The sequence below is a fragment of the Sciurus carolinensis genome, chromosome 3 (assembly GCF_902686445.1).
Source record: "Sciurus carolinensis chromosome 3, mSciCar1.2, whole genome shotgun sequence".
Lineage (NCBI taxonomy): Eukaryota > Metazoa > Chordata > Mammalia > Rodentia > Sciuridae > Sciurus > Sciurus carolinensis.
Genome location: NC_062215.1, coordinates 54,225,677 through 54,252,714, shown reverse-complemented (window position 1 = coordinate 54,252,714; position 27,038 = coordinate 54,225,677). Strand labels below are relative to the sequence as shown.

Sequence of the window (27,038 nt, the reverse complement as noted above, 5' to 3'; positions counted from 1 at the left end):
CTGAATGTTCCAGAGCATGGCAAGGCCAGGGTCATCAGTTCCTGAAAACTAACATCCACATGAGGACCAGATAGAGTCTTTATAAGGGAGACAATCCTCAGAAGGTAAAGAGTTCAAATTCAGATTTTCAATGGAAAACCTATCAACATCCCCTCAGTGTTTCTTTCTTCTTCCTCTCACAACTGAGACTTGTGGAGACCAGGGAATCAGAGTTCAGCGTCCACTCTCTCCCTCTACTATTTATCTATGGTGAGTAGCCCCTGAAAAAACAGCAACACATATTTAGTTGTAATATTTGCAGCACCAAAGAGGGTATCAGGAATAGATTCTTGCCATAGAGAGGAAGGATTTCCTGAGAAGAGTCATCACCTCAGCAGGGATTAGGAACAGGGCACAGAGGTGGAGCATTAGAGTCTGCTAGCTCTGATTTCTCTGCAAGTGGGTCCTCATTTTGTGGATCCTCATCTTGGGTGCAGTTCCAGGAATAAGATCACTAAAGTAGAACTCCATGCAATGTCTCCTCCTTACCCACAAGAGAAATCATCAAAAGGATGCAGTCAGATCTGCTTATCTCCTGAGACATAGTATATATTCACTTCGGGAGAGATAATATTTAGAGACCCTGCAACATTGGGAGCCGCTGAGTGACAAAGAAGAACTGCTGTCAGATGACAGCATAGCAGATGACGCATTGTACTCTGTATAAGGAGGTAGACAGGCAGGGTAGGGGTTGGGGAATGAACATAGTTAGAGAGAAGAGAATAGGGGACAGACACATTGGTACTGGCCAGGTGGAAGGAAAACCAGGGGAGTGTGATATCCTGGAAGATTTCAAGGAAGGAAACAATTATGTGAATTGGTCCTAAGGGGTAAGTACTGACCATTGGATTTGGCAAGGTTGTTAATAAAGGGGGTTTCACTGAAGTGGTCAAGATGTGAACAGACTTAGCAAGGCCCTAAGCAACTTAGTGAGATCCTGTTTTGAAATTAAAAACAATTTTTTTAATGGACTGGGGATATGGCTCAGTGGTTAAGTTCCTTTGGGTTCAATCCCTGGTACCAAAACAAAACAAAACAAAACAAAAAATGTGAATGGAGAAGAAAGGATCATCCAGCTTTTGAAGATTGCATTCAACAGAGAGACTGAAAAAGAAAAAATAACCCCACAAACACAGAGAAAAAAAGAAACATGCAAGCAAGAGACACAATAAAAAGCACTGGTGGAAAGAGAAGGAAGTTCTGGTTGCTTCTCTTTTCTGTGTAAATTAAAAATTAAATTGAGTAGCTGAGGATGGAGAGGTGTTGTCATTTGTGGAGAGATTAAGTCATTAATCATTGTGGATATTAAGTCATTATTTCAGAGGATAAAAGAGAAAACTGAGAAGGAAAACCAAATATGATTGTTGGACAGTGCTAAGAGCCTATCTGTGATTTATGATTATATATTCAAAATGAAATCACTCAGTATACTTATTTATCTCCAGTCATGTAGTTTAGAAAAAGTCTCATCATTGATGGAATTTGGTTTAACCAACCTTGCAGTTTTGCAGGCAAGTGAGATGGAGGGAGAGGAACAAGGGAATTAAGAATGTATGCAGAGTCAGGTATAGTGGCACTTGCCTCTAATTCCAGCAGCTCAGGAGACTAAGGCAAGAAGATTATGAGTTCAAAGCCAGCCTCAGCAACTTAGTGAGCCCCTAAGCAACTCAGCGAGACCCTGTCACTAAATAAAATATAAAAAAGGGCTGGGAATGTGGCTTAGTGGTTGAACACCTCTGGGTTCAATACCAGAAAGCCCCCGCCAAAAAAAAAAAAAAAAAAAAAAAAAGAATGTATGCAAAGCCTGGTGCAGCAGAACATGCCTGAGAGGCTGAGGCAGGAGGATCACAAGTTTGAGGCCAACCTCAGCAACTTAGTGAGACGTTATCTCAAAATAAAATAAAAAGGGCTGGGGATGTAGCTCACTGTTAGAACTCTTGGTTAGCATGCATGAGGTCATGGGTTCAATATCCAGCACCAAATTAAAAAAAAAAAAAAGAGTGTATTCAATGGAATGATTGTAGCAATGGGTAGCTGAATCTAAACTGGGTGAGGTGAGATGCAAAAACTTGAAGAGGATGACAGATAATGAAAACAGGGAGTGATTAATGGACTAAAGACTCTGGAGGGTTGAAGGATTCCTGGTATGAGGGTACAGAGAAGGGACCCCAAATATGGATAGTGGTGGGGAGATTGGAAAAGGTGCAGTTACTGATAATAACAGGGCCTGGGGTTTGACCACGGGAGTGTGTGGCTGAGTTGGCATGGAGGAAAAGATTGTAGTAGAGTGTAAAGGAATAGCAACTGCAAGTTTAAAGTATTGGATTATCTAGGTGGATTTGTGTCCACATCAACGAGGACATGATTAATGGTCAAAAAGTTAATGTAAGCTAAACGCCTTTGGAGAACTTGGTAGGTGTGGGCAGATGACTGTAACAAGGAAGGGTGGGTGATGAGCGGTATAGTCCATTTTCATGTGCTTCAAAGAAGCTTTGGTTTTAGAGGGAGCAGAAATTTTTTGGAAGCAACAGGAAGAAGCAAGAAAGATACCTGCTTCACTTCCAGGTATGTGGAGAGTAACAGAAAAATAAAAGAGCTAATACTACTTTGGAGTGTTGCAAGGGAATAGTGTCTCTGAGGGAGGGTCAAGTTTCTATGAGAGTAAGAAGGCAAAGGGAAAATTGGGGTGATGACTTGGGGAATTTTGTTGATGACATAGCTTAAGTTCCAGGTAGGGTCCAATGAAAGGATTTAGGGTGGGGAGAAGGTAGGAGATTGTACTGAAGAAGGGATGAAGAGTTGTTTGGAGATAAATCTAGGTGATGATAGGTGCCATGGCAAGTGTCGAGTTCTGGTGTGCCTATAGTTAATAGGGATATAGGGCAAAGTGTTTGCTTGGCCAAATGTGGGAAATTAGTTTTAGTTTTAGTTTTATTTGCAGTCTCTGTCTTAAAATTGCTCTCTTACTTTGCAATAAAACCAATAACAATGAAATGTCATATATGGGCCGGGGTTCTTCTAAGCATTTACATTTATTAATTTCCTTTGTGTCACTACAACTCTATAGAATAGGTACTGTTACTCTCCCTATTTTGTGGTAAAGAGGTAGACACAGAGAGGCTGGTAATTTGCCCAAGATTATTGTGAGAGTCGGCTTTCTGCTACTATAGCAAAACACCTGAGATAATTAACTTACAAAAAGAAAAGTTTTATTTTGGCTAACAGTTTGGATGTTTCAGATCAAGATCAGGCTGACTCATTGTTTTCAGACTAGAGACAAGGTAACACATTATGGCAGGAGCATGTGGGGAGCAAAACTGCTCACTCATGACCAGAAAGCAAAAAAAAAAAAAAGGAGGGTACTGGGATCCCACAAACCACTTCAAGGGTACATCCTCATTGATATCAAGACCTCTTACTAGGCTCCATTTCTTAAGGGTTTCACCACCTCCCAATAGCACCACCTGGAGACCAAGTCTTCAATACACTGGCCTTTGGGCGATATCCAAGCTATAGCTAATTGTGTCATTTCCCATGAAGCAGTATGATGCAGAGGTTGAAGCATGTATTTGGAGCCATATTGCCTGGGTTTGTTCCCAGGTTACCCTATTTGACTTGATTAAATTACCTAACCTCCTTGTGCCTCAATTTCCTCATTTGTAAAATGGGGGCAATAACATTTGAATTATAGTTTTGTTGTGAAGATTAAATTGATGTATGAAAGTTCTTAGCACAGCCAGGTATGGTGGCACATGCCTGTAATTCCAGTGACTAGAGAGGCTGAGGCAGGAGGATCCCAAGTTTAAGGCCAGCCTCAGCAATTTAAAGAGACCCTGTTTCAAAATTAAAAATGAAAAGGGCTGGGGATGCTACTCAGTAGTAAAGCGCCCCTGGGGGAGGAAAGAGTACTTATGACACACACTAGAATATTTGTTATTTGTATTTTCCATGCTAGGTCAGCAGAGTTTGGATCTCAGAAGAGTTTCTCTAGGGAGTCTAATTATGAATCTGTCCACACTGACTCAGCTAGTAACTACTGGAACTTGGAATCAAACCAAATTTGTTTAAATTCATAATCCATGGCACACCTGTCAGCAATTGATTGAACAATGCAACAAAAACTGACAAGGAAGCAGAGGAATTCAACAACACCCTCAACCAACAGGATGCAATCAATACTGAAAGATCACCCTACCCAATAATGGGAGAATACACATTCTTTTCAAGTACTCATGGAACATGTACCAAGGTAGACCATGTATCCTCGGTCATAAACTCAACCTTAACCAAGTTTTAAAAATGTAAATCATACAGAAAATGTTCTCTGACCACAATGGACTCAAACTAGAAATCAACAGATTATCAGGAAAATCTCGAAACATTAGAAACTAAACAAAGTCTGCTCCCCTACCCTAGCATGTGGGTACCAACTGGGGCTGTTAATCATAACGATCTATAACTTGCTGTTTCTTGTCTCACCTTTGAATGCTCCCCAAACCTGCCAGCTGTCCAGGTGCCAGAGCCACTCTTGGATTCTTTAGAATTGTCAGTGCTCACCAAAACCACACTGTATTCCCCAAGAAGGAAGAGGAGCCCCGTGGTTTTACAGGGGTTCATTCAAGTGCCCCCTCTAGCTTCTACCCATGATTCCTCCCTTGTAGGGCTCAGACCTGATCCCATGGGCTGACTTGAGACTAGCACCCAACTCTGACCCATGATGCCCTCCCCATCTCCATCCTACACTTCTACCCAGATACCTACAAACTCTCTTTTTTCATTCTTGACCAGACACTCCATGCAGAACATCTCCAGCAAATCAACTCCTCACCCACCAGGCAGGCCCACACCATCTTGGGTCCTGGTTAGGTTGCAAAATGGGCCACTTTCCACTTCCTTTTTCACTTATAATTGAGAAAAATCAGGAACTTTCTAAATCTCCAAAAGTAGGACTGGTTAGCTAGTATACAACTATCCATGAAAAGAAACTGCCTAATGACATGAAAAATTGTTCATAACATATTGTTATGTTAAGAAAGCAAGTTAGCAGCTGGGTGTGGTGGTGCATGCCTATAATCCCAGCAACTTGTGAGGCTGAGGCAGGAGGATGTCAAGTTTGAGGGTCAGCCTCTACAATTTAGTGAGGCCACAATTTAGCAAAACCCTATCCCTCAAAATAAAAAATTAAAAGGGCTGGGGATTTTGCTCAGTGGTCAAGCACCTCTGGGTTCAACAATCCCCAGGACCAAAAAAAAAAAAAAACAAACAAACAAAAAAACACAAAAACCAGCAATATATGGTATACCATTATTAAAATTTTGTAGAAATATCTACATTCTATATTCTGATTAAAAGAGTCTATAAATACATCAAAATGGCAACAGTGATTATCTCTGGGTGTCAGAATTGAGGGTCATTTAAATGTTCTTTGAGGATGGTTAATGGGTGCAGGGGTGCACTGAATAAGAGGAATAATTTCTAATGTTCTACAGCACACTACAGTAACTGTAACTGACAACAATTGTATATTTAAACATATCTGAGCTGGTTGTGGTGCTCATGACAGTAATCCCAGCCACTCAGGAGGATGGCAAGTTCAAAGCCAGATGCAACAATTTAGCAAGGCCCTAAGCAACTTTTTTTTTTTTTTTTTTTTTTTTTGTGGTGCTGGGGATTGAACCCAGGACCTTACCAGCTGAGCTATATCCCCAGCCCCAGCCCTAAGTCTTTAATAAAACTCTGTCTCAAAATAAAAAATAAAAAGTGGTGGGGATATGGCTGAGTGGTTGAGCATTTCTCAGTTCAATCCCTGGTGCGTGCGTGCACGCGCACACACACACACAATGGCAGGGGATGTAGCTCAGTGGTAGAGCACCCCTGGGTTCAATTCCCAATACCTCAAAAACAAAACAAAAAAATCAGACTTCCAGAATCTCCACCAGGATGTCTTATAAACTTTAAAAGTTCCACCAAAATCATTATGTTTCTCTCTAAACTCCTTTTAACTATTCCAACTCTGCTACTCTTGTGTCTCCACTGTGAACAGATGGCACTTTCTTCTATTCAGTTCCCCTAGCTAGGACCAGGGAGCAATCCTTTACTACTTCCACTCTCTTCCTGCCCTAATGTCTATCTACTGATCATGACCATTGTTTCCATCTCATTAGCCCTAGGGTTGCTCTTCTTTTTTTTTTTCTTTTCTCCTTACTTTCTTCCTTCCTTCCTTCCTTCCTCCCTCTCTCCCTCCCTTCCTTTCTTTCTTCCTTCTTTTCTGTTCCGGGATTGAACTCAGGGGCACTTAACTACATCTATTTCGTATTTTATTTAGGGACAGGGTCTCACTGAGGTTCTTAGCACCTCACTTTTGCTAAGGCCGGCTTTCAACTCGTGATCCTCCTGCCTCAGCCTCCTGAGCCATTAGGATTATGAGCATGTGCCACCATGCCCAGCTTAGGGTCTCTCTTCTTTTCTCCAAAATCAAAGCACCATCATCTCTTGCCTGTAAAGGGTCTGTTAGCAAATATTTTAGGCTTTGTGGGCCATAGAATTTCTGTTCCAATAGTAGTACCATTTGTATCCTGAGAATGGCTACAGACAAAAAGTAAAAACATCGTTGCAGCTCTGTTTTAATATACATTTGTTAACACTACAACTTGAATTTCATATAATTTTTACATCATGATATATTATTCTTTCCATCTCTTACTCAAAAGTCATACAAAAACAGATGGAGGGTTGGTTTTGACTGGAGGCCACAGTTTACTAATCCCTGACACAGATCATAATCTTTGTGGAGGCAGGGATCATTATCTGTTTTTTTTTTTTCCCATTAAATATCTAAGTTCCAACACCAAGCCTTCTGTACATTCAATAAATATTTGATAAATTTTGGTGCAATGGTACATGTCTATAATCCCAGTGATATAGGTGGCCGAGGCAAGAGGATCACAAATTTGAGGTCAGTTTGGACAATTCAGTGAGACCCTATCTCAAAAATAAAATGAAAATGTACAGGGATGTTGCTCAGTTCCTGAGTTCCATCCCCAGTAGGGGGGTGTGGTGATGGTGGTGGTGCAAGAAGAAAAGTTGGTAAATAAATTATTAAAGGAGCAAATTGTACACAAAACATTTTTATTACAAAAGTTCTTTGTGTTAATGAATAAAAAAATGAGCAGTATATCCACACAAAATGAATAAGCAAATCCTTAGCAATCCCCGCCCCTCAGAGATAGCCATCTTTTCATACTTTTGTGCAGTAAATGGTAAAAATTTAGGAAAACCTTTTTTTTTTTTTCATGAATAGAGAGTCTCACTAAATTACTGAGGCTGTGTTTGAATTTGCAATCTTCCTGCCTCAGTCTCCTGGGTACTTGTAATTACAGGTGTGCACCACCACGCCTGTCTGGCTAGGAAAAGGTTGTTTTCTGGCCAAGGGAGTGGTGAAAAGTTATTTCCCTTCAATCCGCAGAGGAGGTAGGTTTCCCCTTTCTGGTTGTTGGGGGCTGAAGCTGGAGAAGAAAGATAAGGAGTGTGAATGGAAAGCATGGAGGTGGGGGAGAGTAATTAGACAAGCAATTAAGGATCTCCTACCACACTGCAAAACCAGACCCTGAGGGATAGATATAGCACCCATGCTTTCTGTGTTTACAATTGAAAAGGTAGATAAGGAATTGTAAGAATGAGAAAGGTGAAATACCAGAGGGGAAATTCACAGTGCTATGAGGGCTTGGGGTAGGGGTTTGTCTAACCTCAAGTGGGGGTCAGGAAATGACTCCCCTCCCTAAGGAAAAGAAGAAATTAGTTGGGCAAGACAATGGAAAGTTCCACAGTGGGAAAGTGTGGCATCTTTATTTAGAGGCATTTGGCTGGAGGACAGACAGCAGCAAGAAGTAGCATGAGATCAGGTTGGTAAGGACCACATCAAAAGAATCTTATCATCTAGATCTAACTACCACTTTGTAGAAACTTAAGAAGATAAATGAACAAATTAAAAAATATATGGAGGAGGAAGCAATCAACCAGCTCCAGAATGAAGAACAATCTGTGGAACAGATGATCCAGGTGTTCAGTGGTATGAAATGAAAAAGAAATAAAAAGAAGGGTGGTCTATTATAGAATAAGAGATACCACTGGCTCTGTGGTGCATGCCTATAATTCCAATGACTAGGGAGGTTGAAGCAGAAGGATTGCAAGTTTGAGATCAGCCTCAACAATATAGTGAGACACTCAGCAACTTAGACAGAACTATCTCAAAATAAAAACTAAAAAGAACTGGGGATGTGGATGTGGCTAGGTGGTAAAGTGGCCCTGGGATCAATCCCTAGTACCGGAAAAAAAAAAAAAAAAAAAAAAAAAGAAGACTTAAGAGACATAAATAAAAACCAAAAAAAAAAAGGTGTGGCTCTCATTTATTTCCTGATTGGAACAAACCAACTATGAAAGGCATCTTTGAGATAACTGAAGAAATTTTAATATGAACTGGACATTATAAGATACTAAGGAGGGCTGGGATTGTAGCTCATGGTAGAGCACTTGCTTAGCACGTGTGAGGCACTAGGTTTGATCCTAAGCACCACATACAAATAAATAAATAAAATAAAGGTATTGTGTCCATCTACAAATAAAATATTTTTTTAAAAAGATACCAAGGAATTACTGTGGCATGGTGGTTACATTTTTAAAAAGCTATTATTGGTTATAGATGCATATAAGTGAGATGACTAGTGTCTGGTGTATGCTTTAAAATATTCTGAAAAAAAGAAAAAGAATATTCTGGAAAAAAGGTGGAGGTGGCAATAATAAAATGGGGAAAATGTTGATAATTCTTAAAGCTAGGTAATGGTTATAAAGATATTTATTATGATCAGGTCCTGGACTTTTATATATATTAGGAAACTTAGAGAATACGTAGAGGAAGAGAGCATAATAATAAAACAAATAGAGGCATCTTATATGCAATATTAAAGAATTTCATTTTTTAACTTTTTATTTTGAAATAATTTTAGATGTATAGATGGATTGAAAAGATAATAGAGAGATCCAGGATGGCAGACTAGAGGGAGGCTGCGTTCCTTGTCGCTCCATAACTCCGATTTCAAGCAGAGGATATCTGTTTCTTGGTGAGGCAGTTTTTGCTGCTTATCGATCCCCTGCTGTTTACCCCATTTGTCTGCTGTGATCACCTGCAGTCTGCCAGTATATCGAAGACTTTTTTGAGTGCAGATTGCTCACTGTCAGGCATCTATTATCCGCCATTTGCCTGCCTTTCGCTTGTCCATCGCCTGCCTTACACCTATCCATCACCCAACATACAAGGTTCACCTCCCGATCGTCCGACAATAGTCAGCAAACTGATCGCCGACCGCCAGTGGAGCACCAGCTGCCTGCTGTTGCCTGGAAGTTCTCTGTCACAGTACCTGCAGGTTTGATTACATGTGGCTGCCGCCATTTTGAGACAACGACCAGGCCCCATAGGACCCCTGGCCAGACTGACTGAGCCCCCTCTCCAGGATACCTCAGCCCAACTGATCACTCCCTGCCTCTGGGGCCCTCACATAGACTGACTGCTCCCTGCCGCCAGGACCCCAGACCAACTGACTGCGCCCTATCACTGGGACCCCAGACCGACTGATTGCACCCGGCCTCCAGGATCCCACAACCACACCAAACACACCCGACCTCCAGGACCCCAGCCGGACCAACCACATCCCGTCTCCAGGACCTCTTGCTGACTATGTCCACCCCTGAGCTGCAGCTCCCCATTTGCCAACACATTTCAAAGCCAGAGAGGTCATCTTGGATAATGCTGGAGGCAATAGCTCCGATCTTTGGGTGGGGCAAATCCCATCCTGAGACGCCTGCTGGAGGCTTGAAGCTCATTGACAGGTACCTCTCATGCATCAGGCTACTGAACACTGGGAGGTTTCATTACTATATGACTGTTATACTGTAGATTTTCTTTTTTATCCTTTTTAAAAAATTTAAGTTTTTATTTCTTTACTTTTTCTTGCTTTCTTTTCCTTTTGTTTACCTGTTCCCTCAGAGTCTCTTTCTCCCTTTTTTGCTTGCTAACATCCGATTTCTTTTGATTACACTCTCATCCTTTCTATTATCTAGAACTTCTATATATTCTTTTCTTATCCCATTAACAGCCACATTCTACATCCCTCTGCATCCTCTTTGTCCTCCATTAGAAACTGCAGACCTTATTGCAAACCTGTTTGTTTTACCAAAGATAATATTTGAACTCATTTTGTTTACTATGACAATTTTGTTATTGTCCCCATGGGGCTATTTGGTCTAGGATTGCATAGTGTCTGATTTGGGCACTGCTAATATTGATCTCTCCTTAAAGAAAGGGCTTTGGAAACCTATAGGGCCACTATAAGCCTATAGGGGGAAATCTGCAATACCCCAGATCTGCACTGCTAGAAGGGAAGATACACGAACAACATGAAAAAACAAGGGAAGAAAATGATCCAAACAAATCTAGATTCTATAGTAATAAATCCAATGACAGTATGTTAGAAGAAATGTCAGAAAAGGACTTCAGATTATACATGATTAAGACGATTTGCGAAGCAAAGGATGAGATAAGAGAGCAAATGCAGGCAATGAATGATAATACCAATAAGCTGAAAGAGCACCTGCAGGAAGCAAAAGATCATTTCAACAAAGAGATAGAGATTCTCAAAAAAAAAAAAACCAAACGGAAATCCTTGAAATGAAGGAAACAATAAACCAAATAAAAAACTCAATGGAAAGCATCACCAAAAGACTAGACCACTTGGAAGACAGAACCTCAGACAACGAAGACACAATATTTAATCTTGAAAATAAAGTTGCCCAAACAGAGAAGACGGTAAGAAATCATGAACAGAATCTCCAAGAACTATGGGACATCATGAAAAGATCAAATTTAAGAATTATTGGGACTGAGGAAGGCACAGAGATACAAACCAAAGGAATGAACAACCTATTCAATGAAATAATATCAGGAAATTTCCCAAACCTGAAGAATGAAATGGAAAATCAAATACAAGAGGCTTACAGAACACCAAATGCACAGAATCACAACAGATCCAACCAAGGCACATTATAATGAAAATGCCTACCATTCAAAATAAAGATAGGATTTTGAAGGCCGTGAGAGAAAAGCATCAGATTACATATAGGAGGAGACCAATATGGATAGCAGCAGACTTCTCAACCCAGACTCTAAAAGCTAGAAGGGCCTGGAACAACATATTTCAAGCTCTGAAAGAACATGGTTGCCAACCAAGAATCCTATACCCAGCAAAACTAACCTTCAGATTTGAAGATGAAATAAAATCCTTCCATGATAAACAAAATTTAAAAGAATTTACAAAGAAAGCCTGCGCTACAGAATGTTCTCAACAAAATATTCCATGAGGAGGAAATGAAAAACAACAATGTAGGTAAGCAAAGGGAGGAACTACCTTAGAGAAAAACCACTCAAAGGAAAAACCAAGCCAACTTAAAAACCAAAAATAAGCCAAATGACTGGGAATACAAATCATATCTCAATAATAACCCTGAACGTTAATGGCCTAAACTCATCAATCAAAAGACATAGACTGGCAGAATGGATTAAAAAGAAAGACCCAACAATATGCTACCTGCAAGAGACTCATCTCATAGAAAAAGACATCCACAGACTAAAGGTGAAAGGATGGGAAAAAACCTACCACGCACATGGACTCAGTAAAAAAGCGGGGGTTTCCATCCTTATATCAGATAAAGTGGACTTCAAATCAAAGTCAGTCAGAAGGGATAAAGAAGGACATTTTATACTGCTTAAGGGAATCATAAATCAGGAAGACATAACGATAGTAAATATTTATGCTCCAAACAATGGTGCATTCCTGTACATCAAACAAATCCTTCTCAATTTCAGGAATCACATAGACCACAACACAATAATTCTGGGTGACTTTAATGCACCACTGTCACCACTAGATAGATCTTCCAAACAAAATCCAACCAAAGAAACCATAGAACTCAATAACACAATCAATAACCTAGACTTAATAGACACATATAGAATATTCTGCCCATCAACCAGCAGATTCACTTTCTTCTCAGCAGCACATGGAACCTTCTCAAAAATAGACCATATGTTATGCCACAAAGCAGCCCTTAGGAAATGCAAAAAAATAGATACTGCCTTGTGTTCTATCAGATCATAATGGACTGAGAGTAGAAATCAATGACAAAATAAAAAACAGAAATGACTCCAATATCTGGAGACTAAATAATATGCTATTGAATGAAACATGGATAACAAAAAACATCAGGGAGGAGATTAAAAAATTCTTAGAGGTCAATGAGAATGACGATACAACATATCAAAATCTCTGGGACACTAAGAAAGCGGTACTAAGAGGAAAATTGATTGCATGGAGCGCATTCCAGAAAAGAATGAAAAGTCAACAACTAAATGACCTAACATTACAGCTCAAAGCCCTAGAAAGAGAAGAACAGAATAACAGCAAAAGTAGTAGAAGACAGGAAATAATTAAAATCAGAGCTGAAATCAGTGAAATTGAAACAAAAGAAACTATTCAAAAAATTAACAAAACAAAAAGTTGGTTCTTTGAGAAAGTAAACAAAAGAGACAAACCCTTAGCCACACTAACAAAGAGAAGGAGAGAGAAGACTCAAATTACTAAAATACATGATGCAAAAGGAAATATCACGACAGGCACCACTGAGATACAGAACATAATGAGAAGTTACTTTGAAAATCTGTATTACAACAAAATAGAAACTACCGAAGACATTGACAAATTTCTAGAGACATATGCTCCTCCCAAACTGAACCAGGAGGACATACATAATTTAAACAGATCAATATCAAGCAATGAAATAGAAGAAGCCATTAAAAATCTACCATCCAAGAAAAGGCCAGGACCAGACAGATTCTCAGCTGAGTTGTACAAGACCTTCAAAGAAGAACTCATTCCAATACTTCTCAAAGTATTCCAGGAAATAGAAAAGGAGGGTACCCTACCCAACTCATTCTATGAAGCTAATATCACCCTCATACCCAAACCAGGAAAAGACACATCAAGGAAAGAAAATTGTAGACCAATATCCTTGATGAATATAGATGCAAAGATCCTTAATAAAATATTGGCAAACCATATCCAAAAACATATTAAGAAAATTGTGCACCACGATCAAGTGGGGTTCATCCCTGGAATGCAAGGATGGTTCAACATTCGTAAATCAAAAAATGTAATCCATCATGTCAATAGACTTAAGGATAAGAATCATATGGTTATTTCAATTGACACAGAAAAAGCATTTGACAAAATACAACACCCCTTCATGCTCAAAACACTTGAAAAAATAGGGATAGTAGGAACATACCTGAACATTGTAAAGGCTATTTATGCTAAGCCCATGACCAACATCATTCTTAATGGAGAAAAACTGAAAGCATTCCCTTTAAAAATGGGAATAAGACAGGGATGTCCTTTTTCACCACTTCTATTCAACATTATCCTCGAAACTCTAGCCAGAGCAATTAGGCAGACCAAAGAAATTAAAGGGATACGAATAGGAAAAGAGGAACTTAAGCTGTCACTATTTGCGGATGACATGATTCTATATTTAGAGGATCCAGAAACCTCCTCCAGAAAACTTCTAGACCTCATGAATGAACTCAGCAAAATAGCAGGCTATAAAATCAACACACATAAATCTAAAGCATTTTTATACGCAAGCGACGAAACAGCTGAAAGGGAAATGAGGAAAACAACCCCACTTGCAATAGCCTCAAAAAAAAAATCAAATACTTGGGAATCAATCTAACCAAAGAGGTAAAAGATCTCTACAATGAAAACTACAAAACATTGAAGATAGAAATTAAGGAAGACCTTAGAAGATGGAAAGATCTCCCATGTTCTTGGATAGGCAGAATTAATATTGTCAAAATGGCCATACTACCAAAAGTGCTATACAGATTCAATGCAATTCCAATTAAAATCCCAATGACGTACCTTACAGAAATAGAGCAAGCAATCATGAAATTCATCTGGAAGAATAAGAAACCCAGAATAGCTAAAGCAATCCTTAGCAGGAAGAATGAAACAGGGGGTATCGCAATACCAGAGCTTCAACTATACTACAAAGCAATATTAACAAAAACAGCATTGTATTGGAACCAAAATAGACAGGTAGATCAATGGTACAGAATAGAGGACATGGACACAAACCCAAATAAATACAATTTTCTAATACTAGACAAAGGTGCCAAAAATATGCAATGGAGAAAGGATAGCCTCTTCAACAAATGGTGCTGGGAAAACTGGAAATCCATATGCAACAGAATGAAACTAAATCCCTGTCTCTCACCCTGCACAAAAATCAACTCACAATGGATCAAGGACCTTGAAATCAGACCAGAGACCCTGCATCTTTTATAGAAGAAAAAGTAGGTCCAAATCTTCACCTTGTTGGCTTATGATCAGACTTCCTTAACAGGACTCCCATAGCACAAGAAATAAAAGCAAGAATCAATAACTGGGATAGATTCAAACTAAATAGCTTTCTTTCAGCAAAGGAAACTATCAGCGATGTGAAGAGAGAGCCTACAGAGTGGGAGAATATCTTTGCCACTCATACTTCATATAGAGCACTAATTTCCAGAATATATAAAGAACTCAAAAAACTCTACACAAAGAATACAAACAACCCAATCAACAAATGGGCTAACGATATGAACAGACACTTCACAGAAGAAGATCTAGAAGCAATCAACAAACATATGAAAAAATGTTCACCATCTTTAGTAATAAGAGAAATGCAAATCAAAACTACACTAAGATTCCATCTCACCCCAATTAGAATGGCGATTAGCAAGAATACAAGCAACCATAGGTTTTGGAGAGGATGTGGGGAAAAAGGTACACTCATACATTGCTGGTGGGGCTGCAAATTAGTGCAGCCACTCTGGAAAGCAGTGTGGAGATTCCTTAGAAAACTTGGAATGGACCTACCATTTGACCCAGCTATCCCACTCCTCGGCCTATACCCAAAGGACTTAAAATCAGCATACTGCAGAGATACAGCCACATCAATGTTCATAGCTGCTCAATTCACAATAACCAGACTGTGGAACCAACCTAGATGCCCTTCAATTAATGAATGGATCCATTAATGAATGGATAAAGAAACTGTGGTATATATACACAATGGAATATTACTATATTACAATGGAATATTACTAGCTATAAAGAATAATAAAATTATGGCATTTGCAGGCAAATGGATGAAATTGGAGAATATCATGTTAAGTGAGATAAGCCAATCTCAAATTCCAAAAGATGAATGATCTCACTGATAAGCGGATAATGACACATAATAGGGGGTGGGAGGGGGGCAAGAATGGAGGAAGGAGGGACTGTATAGAGGGAAAAGAGAGGTGGGAGGGGTGGGGGGGAGGAAAAAATAACGGAATGAATCAAACATCATTACTCTATGTAAATGTATGAATATGCAAATGGTATGCTGTTACTCCATGTACAAATAGAAACATGTATCCCATTTGTTTACAATAAAAATAAATTAAAAAAAGAAAAGATAATAGAATATTCCCATATGCCCTTCACTATTTCCTCTAATGTTACATATTACACAATCATGGCATATTAATCAAAGCTAAGAAATCAACATTGATCCAACACTAATTAGCTGAACTACAGACTTCAGGTTTCTATGGTTTTCTTCTCCAGGATCCCATCCAATGTCAAATCTTTTTAGTCTCTTCCAATCTGTCACAGTTTCTTGGCCTTTCCTTGCCTTTTATGGCTTTAATACTTTGAAGAATAGTGTCAAGTATTTTGTAGACTGTTTCACAATTTGGATTTGTGGATGTGTCATGATTAACCTAAGTTGTGGATTTTGGGAAGAATACCACAGAGGTGAGGAGGCTTTCACATCACAACGTGTCAGGAGGCATATAATACCAACAAGACTTATTAAAAATCTTAATCATATAATTGGCATATAATACCAACAAGACTTATTAAAAATCTTAATCACTTGGTTAAGGTGGTATCTGCCAGGTTTATTATCCTTCCTTTTACTACACTCAGTAGCTTGGAAATCATTATTGCCTACTCTCAAGGAACTCCTTTGCTACCATCCTGACCTTGCCACTCCTTTTAGTGTTTTTGTGCATCTCTGTACCGGGGCACGTAACCATTGAACCACATCCCTAGCCCTTTTTATTTTTTATTTTGAGACAGGGTCTCCTTAAATTGCTTAGGGCCTCACTAAATTGCTGAGGCTGACTTTTAATTTGCCATCAAACTACTTCTGTCTCCCAAGATGCTGGGATTGCAGGCATGCACCACCCAGCCCGGCCTCAAATGTATTTTAAGATACTTTGGCAGTAATGCGGAGATGAGATACGATGAAGCTTGCTGTGGGACTGGACATAAATAGCTGGATTTGAGTGATTTTATATCAGTTCAGCAAAAGTTGATATTATTGGATATAAGGGAAATGAGGGATGAGAGAAAGTGGAGCTGGGTGGCTCGGTTCTTTCACTGAATTCAAACCAAGGGGTCTATAGGTCCCTAAAAGGTTGTCTACTTCCCTGTCCCACTAATGAGAATCCAATTTCTGCTTCTCAGTCTTTCCTTGCGTTGGGGCAGTTCCCTGAGGGATACCTTGTCTGGATATAAAAACTGGGAGAGGTCTGAGATTACCAAAGATGATCAGCATTCCTGAAGCTGAGTTTGAGAGCAGACAAGTCATTCCCAAATGCTCTCCTTTCTCAGTTGAATGGCCCAATTAAGAACATGTAATCAAAAGGTCTATGACTCAATGGTTTCAAACAAGTAATTTTATTTACCTTTTCAGATTCGACCAACCAATCCTCCCCTTTGGCCTAGAGTGTTTGTTTTCTTCTAGGATGTGTTTGGAGAAGGAGTACACTGCTACTATCTTTGCACTCATCTCCGCCGGCGGACTCCGCGTCCAGCCTTCTTTTCTCCTCGGCGCCTTCGGGCGGGGGCAGGAGGAGCTGTGGGAGTGGGGGCTGGGGGCGCAGGGCCGGGCGCCGAGCGGGCCCCGCTGCCTTGGGGAGGCTTGTAGATCAGATGGAAGATGAAGGCGTTGCAGTACCTGCAGGAGGCGCATGGGCGTGGTGAGAGGCGGGGCCTGGGCTCCTAGGGGCGGGACTTGTGGGGGCCCGCGTTCGAGGGGCAGGGCTAGATAGGGCTCCGCCCACCAAGAGGGGCAAGCAGGACCTTTTGCACCATAGGACAAGGAGCTGGGGAAAGTTCGTGAACTGGATCTAAAGGGGTATGTTGGGGATTGTCTGGAACAGCCGGGGGGTGGTGGTAAATAGTGGGGACAGAAAAGGGGGGCTATAGGGCTGAGGCAAGGATGGTCCCAGGAGAGCAGGGACCTTTTAGGGTGCAGAGAGTAAGAGAGATTATGTGTCCAGAGGGAAAGTGGGTTGGCTGTGGGCCTTTACCAGGGCATGCAGTTGTCAGCTGCTCTGAGGCGAAACGGGGAGCGGAAGGGGTTCGGTTGTGGAGGACTGGTGCCCCCTCCCGTGGCCACCGCCATGGTCTGGTCGTCCATCACACAGCCGTACTCGCTGCTCTCGGTGAAGAAAGCAGGCACTCGGAGAGACTGAGATAGGGGCAGGGCTTTAGAGACTCCCGGAGAGGCTCCTCCCCCCAGATACATCCCAAGCCTCCAGGATGACAGAACGGTTGAAAACTGAGGCCCCAGAACAGACCAGGATGCAAGAAAGGCACGAGACTGTCACAAAGAGGGTCAAGAGGACCCATGGGTGCTCCCCAGGTTTGTGGAGCTGGGAGAGGAGAGTAGACTTTCAGAAAAAGAAGGAAGGAGCCGGGAAGGAAGTGAGATACCCCACCTGTAACCTGGGCAGAGAGCTCAGCCACGTGTCCTTGAGACCAAAGCCCGAGTTAAATCCTGCCCAGGGAGAGCAGAGAGATGCTGGCTTCCATGATCTCCTTCTCTCCTCCCGTCCACATACTTCTATCCCTGAGCCCCAGGCTCTTACCGATAACGAGGTCAGGCTTGGGCCCCTGGAGCAGATGATAGGGTCTGGCTGACACCTTGATCTGCAGGTCTCTGCGACCCCCTTTCTCCTTAGTCCCAGAGTTGAGCCGTGCTGATACCCCAGAATTAGGACGGACAGACACCTCAGGGCCATCCTGTGGGACCAAGAGTGGGGTGGGGCAGCCACCAGAAATCAGATGGAGGCACTAGGTAAGACAGAAGAATGAGGAGAGGAAGGCCCCCATCAGGAGTCCAATAGGCAGATCAGGGCCTCCCTCAAGCCCTCACCCTTTGCAGGGTAAAATGTTGCTGGTCATTCTCGGCTGGCAAGGCATCACCCACAAACTGCAGCTCCAGGGCCACGTGAGGGAGCAAGACCAAAAGCTCCTGAAGGACAAAGAAAAGGCAGGTCTAGCTCCCATCCTGTGTCCACCCCACAGCCAATTCCAGTTTCCAAGCCAGGAAAGACTTACCCAAAACACCATGACAAGGTCAAATTCTTTCCCTGCCTCTACCACGTGGATCTTCAGCGACTGCTTGTTCTGAATATTGAGCTCAGGGACTAGAGTAAGGCCAGCTTTTAAGGATATGGTCTTTCTCAATTATCCCTCCTGCCCCTACTTCCCCCCATCCTGCCCTGCATTCCTTACAGGACTGGGGCACCAGATGGGTGATGACGTAGTACACGGTCAGTGGGTAGGTGAGAAGCACAGCCATGGGAGAGTCGAGGCTGAGGCCCCGCCATGTGTAGTAATCCTGCCACGAGCCTGGGGAGAGTGGATTACTGGGGCACCCAGCCTGAACCCCAACCTCTCTTGTCTAATAGCTCCCTTTTTCTCAGATACCCAGGCTTCTGGCCCTGTTGTTCCTGTCCCTATCTCAAGGCCCTTCCAGCTCACCAAAGAGGGTCCTGGGTGGATCTGAGGGCACTGGAGGCATCAGGGAAGGCCCATCCCCCTGGAGAAGCTGGTAGGGATCTCCTGAGAAGATGAAAAGAGGAGGAGCCTGGGGTCAGGGAAGCCCCACCTGACCCATCTTCTCTTTTTTCCAGAAGAGCTGTGTTCCCTGAGAGAGGGCCTAGAACTGCAGTAGGAAGGATGAGAGCCTTTTTAGAGTCAGGGCTACTGGATGGGGTAAGCAGGGTGACCCCTTTGAGGGCTTCAGAGAGGCTTGAAATGGCACTGTTGGTAGGGGTTTGGTGTGTATATGAAGGAGTTATCTGGAACCTGGACAGCATTTCCTTCCCTCTAGACTGAGGGGCCCATGCCTGATGAAAGGCCCCACTCACCACTGAGAAGAAGGCTGAGGGATGGTGTGCTGCCTCGAGGGTGCCTGGGGGTGCCAGGTCCTGGAATCAGCATGCTGAGGTGAGTCCAGTAGCCACGAGTGAGGCCCCGGGAGGCCAGGAAGGCTTCCTTGTTAAAGGTTTCACTGGTCACTTCTGGAGAAGGAGGGGAGGTATTGAGGGCCTGATGGCAAGGCCCCAAGACTTTAGCTCTTCTCAGCCTCCCCCAGGGAATCTGGGTCACAGTCTGTTTCTAGTCAGGGAGGGAACTATTATTTCTGAGAGTCTACAGTGTACCAGGCAGAGAGTCCACACCATCCTTGTAAAAATTCTGTGGGATGCTACATTTGTTTGTATCCCTCTTTTACAGATAAGGAAACTGAGCATCCAAGAAGTAATGTGGTATGTTTTATGTTGCACTGCCAGTTGGTGGTGCAGCTGGGAAGTAAGCATATGAAACCCTACCTGAAAGTCCCCTGAGCTCTCACAGGGATGCAGGCACCCAGTTTTCCATTTCAGAGATCCTTTCTTGCCCAAACCTTATTCCAAGGGTCTAGACTTCAGGTAAAGGCTTTCAGTTTCAGAACCTTGTTTCTAGGCACCCAGGTCCTATCTCAAAGACCTAGTCCCGGTGTTTCCCCAGCCCACTCTGACCTCCTTATGGTACCTGCAGTGTAGGTGAAAGGTAGAGTTGCCAGTTCCCCTGCCCGCTCCATGAAGGCTGCAAGCCTTGGGCACCAAAATCGGTGGCTCACATCATCTGGACATCGCCGCCAATCAGCCCGGAGACAAGCCTCTCCACAGTATAATACGGCACTGCACTGGGGACTGGGGGACATGGGGTGGTAGGCACCTAGTGTTAATCTCTTTAAGTCCTATCTGCTGGCTGACTGCCCTGCAGCTGCCCATATGTCATTTGGCCTGTTTGTCTTATACCCTATAACTTGCCTATATTACCTTGTTTTGTTTTTTTTCCCCATCTTTGTCTTCATATTTCCCTGACCCTCCCTGTCTCTCTGCTGTCTCCAACTGTCCTGGCTTGCTTTTTTTTTTTTTTTTTTTTTTCCCTTGTTAGGGTCTTTTTCTTTGTGGGCTACTCACCAGGGTGTCAGCTTCACTTCAAAGCTGTGCCTGTGACAAACATGGCAGGTTCGAGCCCGAAGGGAGGCAAAGGTGAAGCCTGGCCGAGGACCCCATGTCCGCATTGGGGTCTTTGCTAACTTCACACCCAGTCTTGGGACCAGGCTCTCCAGTTCTCTGAATGGGGGTGGAGATGGCATCAGGATGGATAAGGGGGCTACAGAGTCCAGGCCCCAGACCTCCCCATCCCCTAAAACCAGATTTCTGTACCTATGCAGCTGAGCATCTCCCACTGTAAGCTGTCGGGGCTTTCGGGGGTCCCCAGAGCCCATGGGGCAGGCCATGCTATGGCAGAGAAGAGCATAGGCCCGAGAAGCTAGGTTCTCAGTTCCTGAACCCCAGCCCACATTCCCTTGGACTCCATCTACTAGCAGATCAATGCCCAAGATGGTGCCATGCTCATCCGTCACCAGTAAGAGGCAGGAAAGGTGCAGGGGGGCAGTCTCTGGGGAAAGAGAGAAAATTTGGGAGAGGCAGTAGGGAACAAAGCAGGGTCAGGGGTATTAAACTCAAATGCTGTGGGGGCTAGGTAAGTAACTTCAGTGAGTAAAGTAGACTAAGTGGAGGGGGCATATCTTTTTTAAGGCAACAGCTACTATACAGTACCAGAATTTGCCACATGCAGAAATGTAGACACATTGTCAGAACTTTAGATTTTTAGATTTTTCTTGAGGAAGTGTAAATCTAGATTTTTTTTTTTTTTTTTTTTTTTTTTTTGTACTGGGGATCAAACCTAGGGGCACTTTCCTACTGAGCTACATCTTCAGTCTTTTTTATTTTTTATTTTGAGACAGGATCTCATTAAGTTGCTGACACTCTCAAACTTGCAGTCCTCCTGCCTCAGCATCCTGAGTTGCTGAAATTACAGGCATGTACCATTGTGCCCAGTTCATATGTTTGGATTTTTATTGCTTCCAATGTTTAAATGCTGACTTGAAAAACAAAAAGACATTGTGGTTGATGAAAACACCTTTTTGGGCCAGATGATCCAAAACCACCAGTTTGTGACTCCTAACTGAGTCTGAATGACAGGGGTTGACTTCAAAAGGGGAGGATGGTTGGGCAGGACATAGGGCAGACTGGCTCTGGGTTCTTACCACTCCCGCGTTCCTTTCTCTTCTCAGGTCCCGTTTCATCCTCCACTTTGTAATCTCGGCAGCCATCCTCACCACACGCCTCCTGTTCAGTCTCCTCTGGCTCTCCTGGAGGCTTGGCTTCCTGAGGGGATTCCCTGCTGGTAGGGGCTGGTTCCCCATCCTCCTGTGGTTCCACCTTCTCTGTGCTTGCACCCTCCTCTTCTCCATTCTCTCCTTCTTCATCTTCTTCCCCCTCCTCTTCCCCTCCCTCCCCATCCTCTAGGCTGACAAAGCTGACATAGGGGCTCAGGTCTCGAAGGTGGAGTGGAGGCTCATCTCCCAGGAGTCGGGCAGCCCCCAGGCCTGGTCCAGGGCCTGGCTCTGCCCCTTGCCCCAGGCTGATGCCCACACTACGGTTGGGCAAGACATGGAGCACCCAAAGGGCAGGGTCCTGGGGCAGCCTTCTGATCTGAGCCTCCAGCTGTCGCCAGCGGCCCTCAAGGCTGGTCCCCACAGTCCCTCGTTCTGCCACAAACTTGCGGAACCAGCCAAAGAGGAGAGCAGCAAAATCAAGGAATTCATCCCGGTATCCAGACACAAACTCCATGTCTTCAGGGGGACAGGGCCTGGGCCCAGACTGAGCAGAGGAAGGGATAGGGTAGTGTTGGGAGAGTTTGGGGCTGGGTCACTAAATGGGGGAGAGCGTGGGTTTGAAGGTTATTTAGGGTGGATCTATGGTTGTATATTAGGAACTGAGAGTTGGGTTTTGGGGAATGAGGATGGGAGATCAGGGGTGGAAAAGTTGGGGGGCTGGATTGGAAAGTGGGCTATTAGGGTTGAAGATGAGTACTCAGGGATGAGATGGTATTTTGAGCTCAAAATTTGAGTACTCAGATCCTCTAGAGTTTTAATTAAGGGTCGAGATGAAGTAGGGTTAATCCTATGGAGAAGGGTTTGGTGAGGAAGGACAACCCATTGGTCTATGGGGTATGGGAAGAGGGAATAGGAGCTGAGGCATCCCTGGGGCTTTGGCGTGAGCCCCAGTAGACCTAGCCCCACCCGGTCGCCCCACTCCTCCGGTACCTGCAGCCGCCACTACTTTTCGAAGGTAAATACCTCGGGGCAGGGGGGAGGATCGTGACGTCAGGGCTGCCCGAGCCCACTGCCAGTCCCTCGGGTGGCCACGCCCTCCCGGACTGGGTGCCTTGGCGGGTGGCTGCCCTAGTCAGTGCGTGCGCGGCTGAGCTCAGGCCTGAGTCCTTTGACCGCTTCACCTCAGCCTTGCGAGTGGATCCCGCTGCGACACAGCGGGGGAACAGGGGAAGTGAAAACATGCTGGAGCAGGTGGGAGTCTAGCCGGTCATCCATTTCACAGGTCCGCGGACTGACCTGTGGCGGCCAGAGGGGCTGACATCCCTGAACCGAACTCGATCATCTCGTAGGGTCACTGCCCACCTACCCAGACTCGTCTCAGCCCGCAGTCTGAATTTTCTTTCGGTTTCGTCGGACATTCCTGGCCGTCCCCTCCGTCGACTCTGGGTTAGGCACGAGGCTAAGGAGTACGGCTTTGGGGATTTCCCTGCGGCGGGAGGCAGACGCGGCGCGGGCTCGGAAATACTGACCAGAGGTCGGTTCGGGACAGCGCGAGCGCCGGGCGGAAAGCCGCCGCCGCCGCCTCGCGCCCGCTCCCCAGCCGAGACAGCTCCGACCGCCCCCGCAGTCAACATGAGGCGGGCGGGAGAAGGAAGCGAAAGCCATCCGTAAATTAGCTGGACGCCACACTCCCCGATCTTGAGTCAGGGAGAGGCGGCCCTACACCTAAACTCCCCCGATCCCGGAGATGAGACGGGCCTGGGGACCCCCATTCCTCGCGCTCCTATTTCTGCTTGAGCTGCTGACTCTGCCAGGTTAGTCAGGAGCGGGGTTCGGAGTCCAGATCCCGGAGTCCCCGGAAGGGAATGGGCGAGGGAAGGGGACACTAGGGCCGTGGCATCGAGTGCAGAACTGGGGCGCTGTAAGGCTTCCAAGGCAACTGGGACAAGGGGAAGTTCCTTGGAGACAACCGGGTCCTGGTGGGATTATGGACGTTTTGGGCGAGGGGCATCGGATGTGTGGGTTGAGACTGCGGGCCAGACCCCAAGGTCTAGGGGAGAGGCTGAAGGGACAATGAGTTGGAGACTAAGTAGATTAAGTACATCAGAGGAGATTCTTGGCCTGAGAACAGGTGCCGACCACCTTTATCCCATTCAGGAGACGGCAACGAGGGCAGCGTCACTGGAAGCTGTCTCTGTGGTACTAGAATTTCTTCTAACCTCCCACCATCGTTGCAAACCATGGATCATTTCCGAAAACACCTGAAAGCCTACAGTCACTGTGGATTGTACATCAGGTAGTCTCCTCTCTCACCCGGCAGGCAGTGCCTTCCAGTCAGTCCCTGCCAGTTGTCTCCAGGAATCCTTTCTGGTCAATCCCAAACTCCCTCCGGGTGAACCCTGCCTCGTCTCCGGGTTCTGTTCCTTCTAACTCTGCACCATCTTTTTTCTCTGTTTCACTTCACTGGGGATTTCCAGTCTCAGCAGAAACAACTTTCTTTGGGTGACGTCATGCCTTTGGAATGAGGGAAGGTGCTGAGACCAGGTTCTTCCTCTTACAGGTTCCAACTACCTTTGCGGAATGTATGTGGGCGCATCCAAGACCCATGGGTTCGTGAACTGGTGGGCTGCTTTGATCGCAGAGGTGAGAACTTTGACTTTCCTCCTCAAGCACTGGGCATGGCAGCGTCCACCTTACAATTTCCTTTGCCTCTGTCCTTAAGCCCTGACACACTACATCCTAGAAGCTTCTGATTTTGGCCAAAGTACTTTCGCTTAAGTCCATGTCTACCAAACATCATTTACCATCTTCTTCGTGATTTTTTGTCAATTCTACCACATGTGACGTATTTCACTTAATATTTTTCTTGAAATCGCTATTATATAAAGCATTTTCATGTATAATATAATCGCTATTGTATTTTCCTTGAAATTACTTGAAGGCACTGTTTTCATTTTCCAATAGTTAATTATGAAAATTCAGACATATATAAAAGTTTAAAGAATTGTAAAGTGAACATATGTCCATTACGTAGGCTGCAATATTTGATTTATATACCTATATTTCGCATATAAAGCAAATGTTACAATGTGATATTCACAATATTGATATTACTTCATTTTACTGTATTTGCTTATTGCATATCCTTCTCTAACCACCATTAATCTATCTTATTTTTTAAAAAGTTTTTCTACATTTTTATTGGTGCATTATAGTTATACATAATGGTGGGGGATTTGTTGTTACATATTCATACCTATGCACAATATAACCAATATAATGTGGCCAATTTCACTCCCCAGTATTTCCCCTTTCCTTTCCCTCCTCCATTCTCCTGGGTCCCTTTCTTCTGTTCTATTGATCTCCCTTTGATTTTCATGAGACATCCTTCCCACTTTCATTCCCTTTTTGCTCTTTAGCTTCCACATATGAAAGAAAATATATGGCCCTTGGCCTTTTTAGTTTGGTTTATTTTGCTTAACATAATGTTCTCAAGTCTTCCATCCATTTTCCTGCAGATAACATCATTTCATTTTTCTTTAGATCCATCTTATTTTCTTTCTTTCCTTTCTTCCTTCCTTCCTTCCTTTTTCTTTTTTCCCTCCCTCCCTTCCTTCCTTCCTCCCTTCCTTTTTTTTCTTTCCCTCCCTCCCTCCTTCCCTCCCTCCCTCCCTTCCTTCCTTCCTTCCTTCCTTCCATCCTTTCCCCCCTCCCTCTGTTCTTTCTCTCTCTTTCTTGCAGACTGAACCCAGGGGACTACCTCATTTTTCTTTAGATCCATCTTATTTTTTGATGCATTTCTTTTTTTCTTCCTTTTTGATACTGGGGATTGAACCCAGGGGCACTACCACTGAGTCATAGCCCTATTTCTTTTTATTTTTTATTTTGGGACAGGGTCTCCCTAAGTTGCTGAGGGTCTTGCTAAATTGCTGAATGGCTCCAACCCCATTTATTACCACTAGATCATACCCTTTTTGTCCATTTTTCTACATAACTGTCCTTTCTTCATTCAATCTAAGCACAAAACTAGTTTTTTCCTGAATCTGTGTCTTCTTTCTGAAGGCTCTCATGTCCTATAAAACTGATTAAATAAATTGGTTATGCTTTTCTTTTGTTAATCTGTTTTCTTTTGGGGAGGCATTGGGAGTTAAACCCTGGGGTACTTTATCACTGAGATGCACCTCCAGTTCTTTTGATTTTTTATGTTGAAACGGTCTTACTAAGTTACTAAAGGTTGCTAAGTTGCTGATGCTGCCTTCAAACTTGAAATCCTCCTTCCTCAACCTCCTGAGTTGCTGGGATTGCAGGTGTGTACCACCACACCCAGCTTCAATTTTTTTAAAAAAATTTTTTGTTATAGGGGTGTCAGCCATGGTTTTTGGGATCGATGAGGAAAAGTTACCCCTTTCTCTCTCCTGTACCTCTGTCTGCTTTTCACCTGTTCCCTGATAGCCCTGCTTTCTCACTTCTTTCCTTTGCAGAGTGCGGACCTGAACATGGGGGGAATGTGGTCAACCAGGAGCATTTACCTTTCCCCAGCACTCCAATTCCTGAGCCCGCAGGGGGAACACCGCCAGACATGAACACTGCTACCCAGATGTACCTGCCATCCATTCAGCAGTCTACCCAGCAGTTCAAGCTTCCATCAGGAGCACTGCCTTTGGACAAAGAGCTCACCCACCTAAATGAAACCACCACTTTCACTGTGGGTTATGGCCTGGGAACTGAGTTTAAGGTTAAGGAGAACCAGAGACTGAAGGAAGAAATAGCAGGCACTGCAACTGAGGAATCAGCCATGGTGCCAGTGCTGTCCCTCCTGGTCATTGTCTTCATTCTCACTGGAGTCCTTCTCTATTTGTTGTGCAAAAGGAGGCGGGAGCAGTCTCTCCAGGGCTCTTCAGGTAAACTGGGCTTGTGAACCCCTTCCCCAGGGACCCAGGATTCCTTCCTGGCAGGAGTCCTACCCCCAGTAGTTCTTAGGTAGCTAGAGACCTGACCCTGGAACACAAATATTAACATTTCCTGTGCTATGGAACACAGGTTGTGAGAGAAGAGGCAGCTAGAGATTATGGAGTGGGGAGGGAGGGAAGTCACCAAGGGCCCAGGGACCAGCACTTGGACTTTAAGGTCAGGTAGTGCTTGGCGCATCAAGGAGATGGCAGCTAGACCACACTAGTGGGAGATGAAGCTGTGGAAAAGGGTGAGGATCATTCAATAAATTTACAAATCTTTATTGAGCACTTACTATATAACAGGCCCTAGATGTCTTTGTCTTAGAGTATGATTCCCCAATTTAAACTATTATCCACTTCTCCAACCTGCTTTGATCTCAG

At 43.8% G+C, this 27,038-nt stretch overlaps 2 protein-coding genes across 4 annotated transcripts in view; one reads left to right on the top strand and one right to left on the bottom strand.

Annotated features, from left to right (window-relative positions):
- The window catches only part of Cxcl16 (C-X-C motif chemokine ligand 16), a 32,706-nt gene that overhangs the window by 5,318 nt on the left and 350 nt on the right, over positions 1-27,038 (top strand). Inside the window, exons 2-6 of one of the 2 annotated variants that reach the window (XM_047547482.1) lie at positions 21,661-21,773; positions 22,988-23,519; positions 23,863-24,001; positions 24,266-24,348; positions 26,187-26,606. In XM_047547482.1, coding sequence (XP_047403438.1) covers positions 23,453-23,519; positions 23,863-24,001; positions 24,266-24,348; positions 26,187-26,606 — 709 coding nt within the window. In that variant the 5' untranslated portion in view covers positions 21,661-21,773; positions 22,988-23,452. Of the gene's footprint in view, positions 1-21,660; positions 21,774-22,935; positions 22,957-22,987; positions 23,520-23,862; positions 24,002-24,265; positions 24,349-26,186; positions 26,607-27,038 lie in introns of those variants that run through there. The other variant, XM_047547483.1, reaches the window with a different exon arrangement.
- Positions 16,946-23,755, bottom strand: Zmynd15 (zinc finger MYND-type containing 15). Of its 2 annotated transcripts, XM_047547480.1 has the most exons (13): positions 21,634-23,755; positions 20,747-20,981; positions 20,498-20,653; positions 20,064-20,224; positions 19,400-19,552; positions 19,011-19,091; positions 18,762-18,878; positions 18,585-18,673; positions 18,400-18,498; positions 18,113-18,266; positions 17,963-18,021; positions 17,552-17,712; positions 16,946-17,196 (listed from the first exon to the last, which is right to left on the bottom strand). In XM_047547480.1, exons 1-13 carry the CDS (start codon positions 22,217-22,219, stop codon positions 17,025-17,027), a joined length of 2,223 nt encoding a protein of 740 aa, XP_047403436.1. In that variant the 5' UTR covers positions 22,220-23,755; the 3' UTR covers positions 16,946-17,024. The 2 variants fall into 2 exon arrangements, with proteins under 2 accessions (XP_047403436.1, XP_047403437.1); XM_047547481.1 differs by lacking the exon at positions 18,762-18,878.

Bases quoted from the DNA above. Each gene is read 5' to 3' on its own strand.
- Zmynd15 (XM_047547480.1), bottom strand. From the start codon at position 22,219: ATGGAGTTTGTGTCTGGATACCGGGATGAATTCCTTGATTTTGCTGCT. The intron at 20,654-20,746 runs GTACAGAAATCT...ACCCCCATTCAG, and splicing joins GGAGATGCTCAGCTGCATAG to AGAACTGGAGAGCCTGGTCC. The intron at 19,092-19,399 runs GTGAGTGGGGCC...TCATCTTCTCAG, and splicing joins CCTCAGCCTTCTTCTCAGTG to GAGATCCCTACCAGCTTCTC.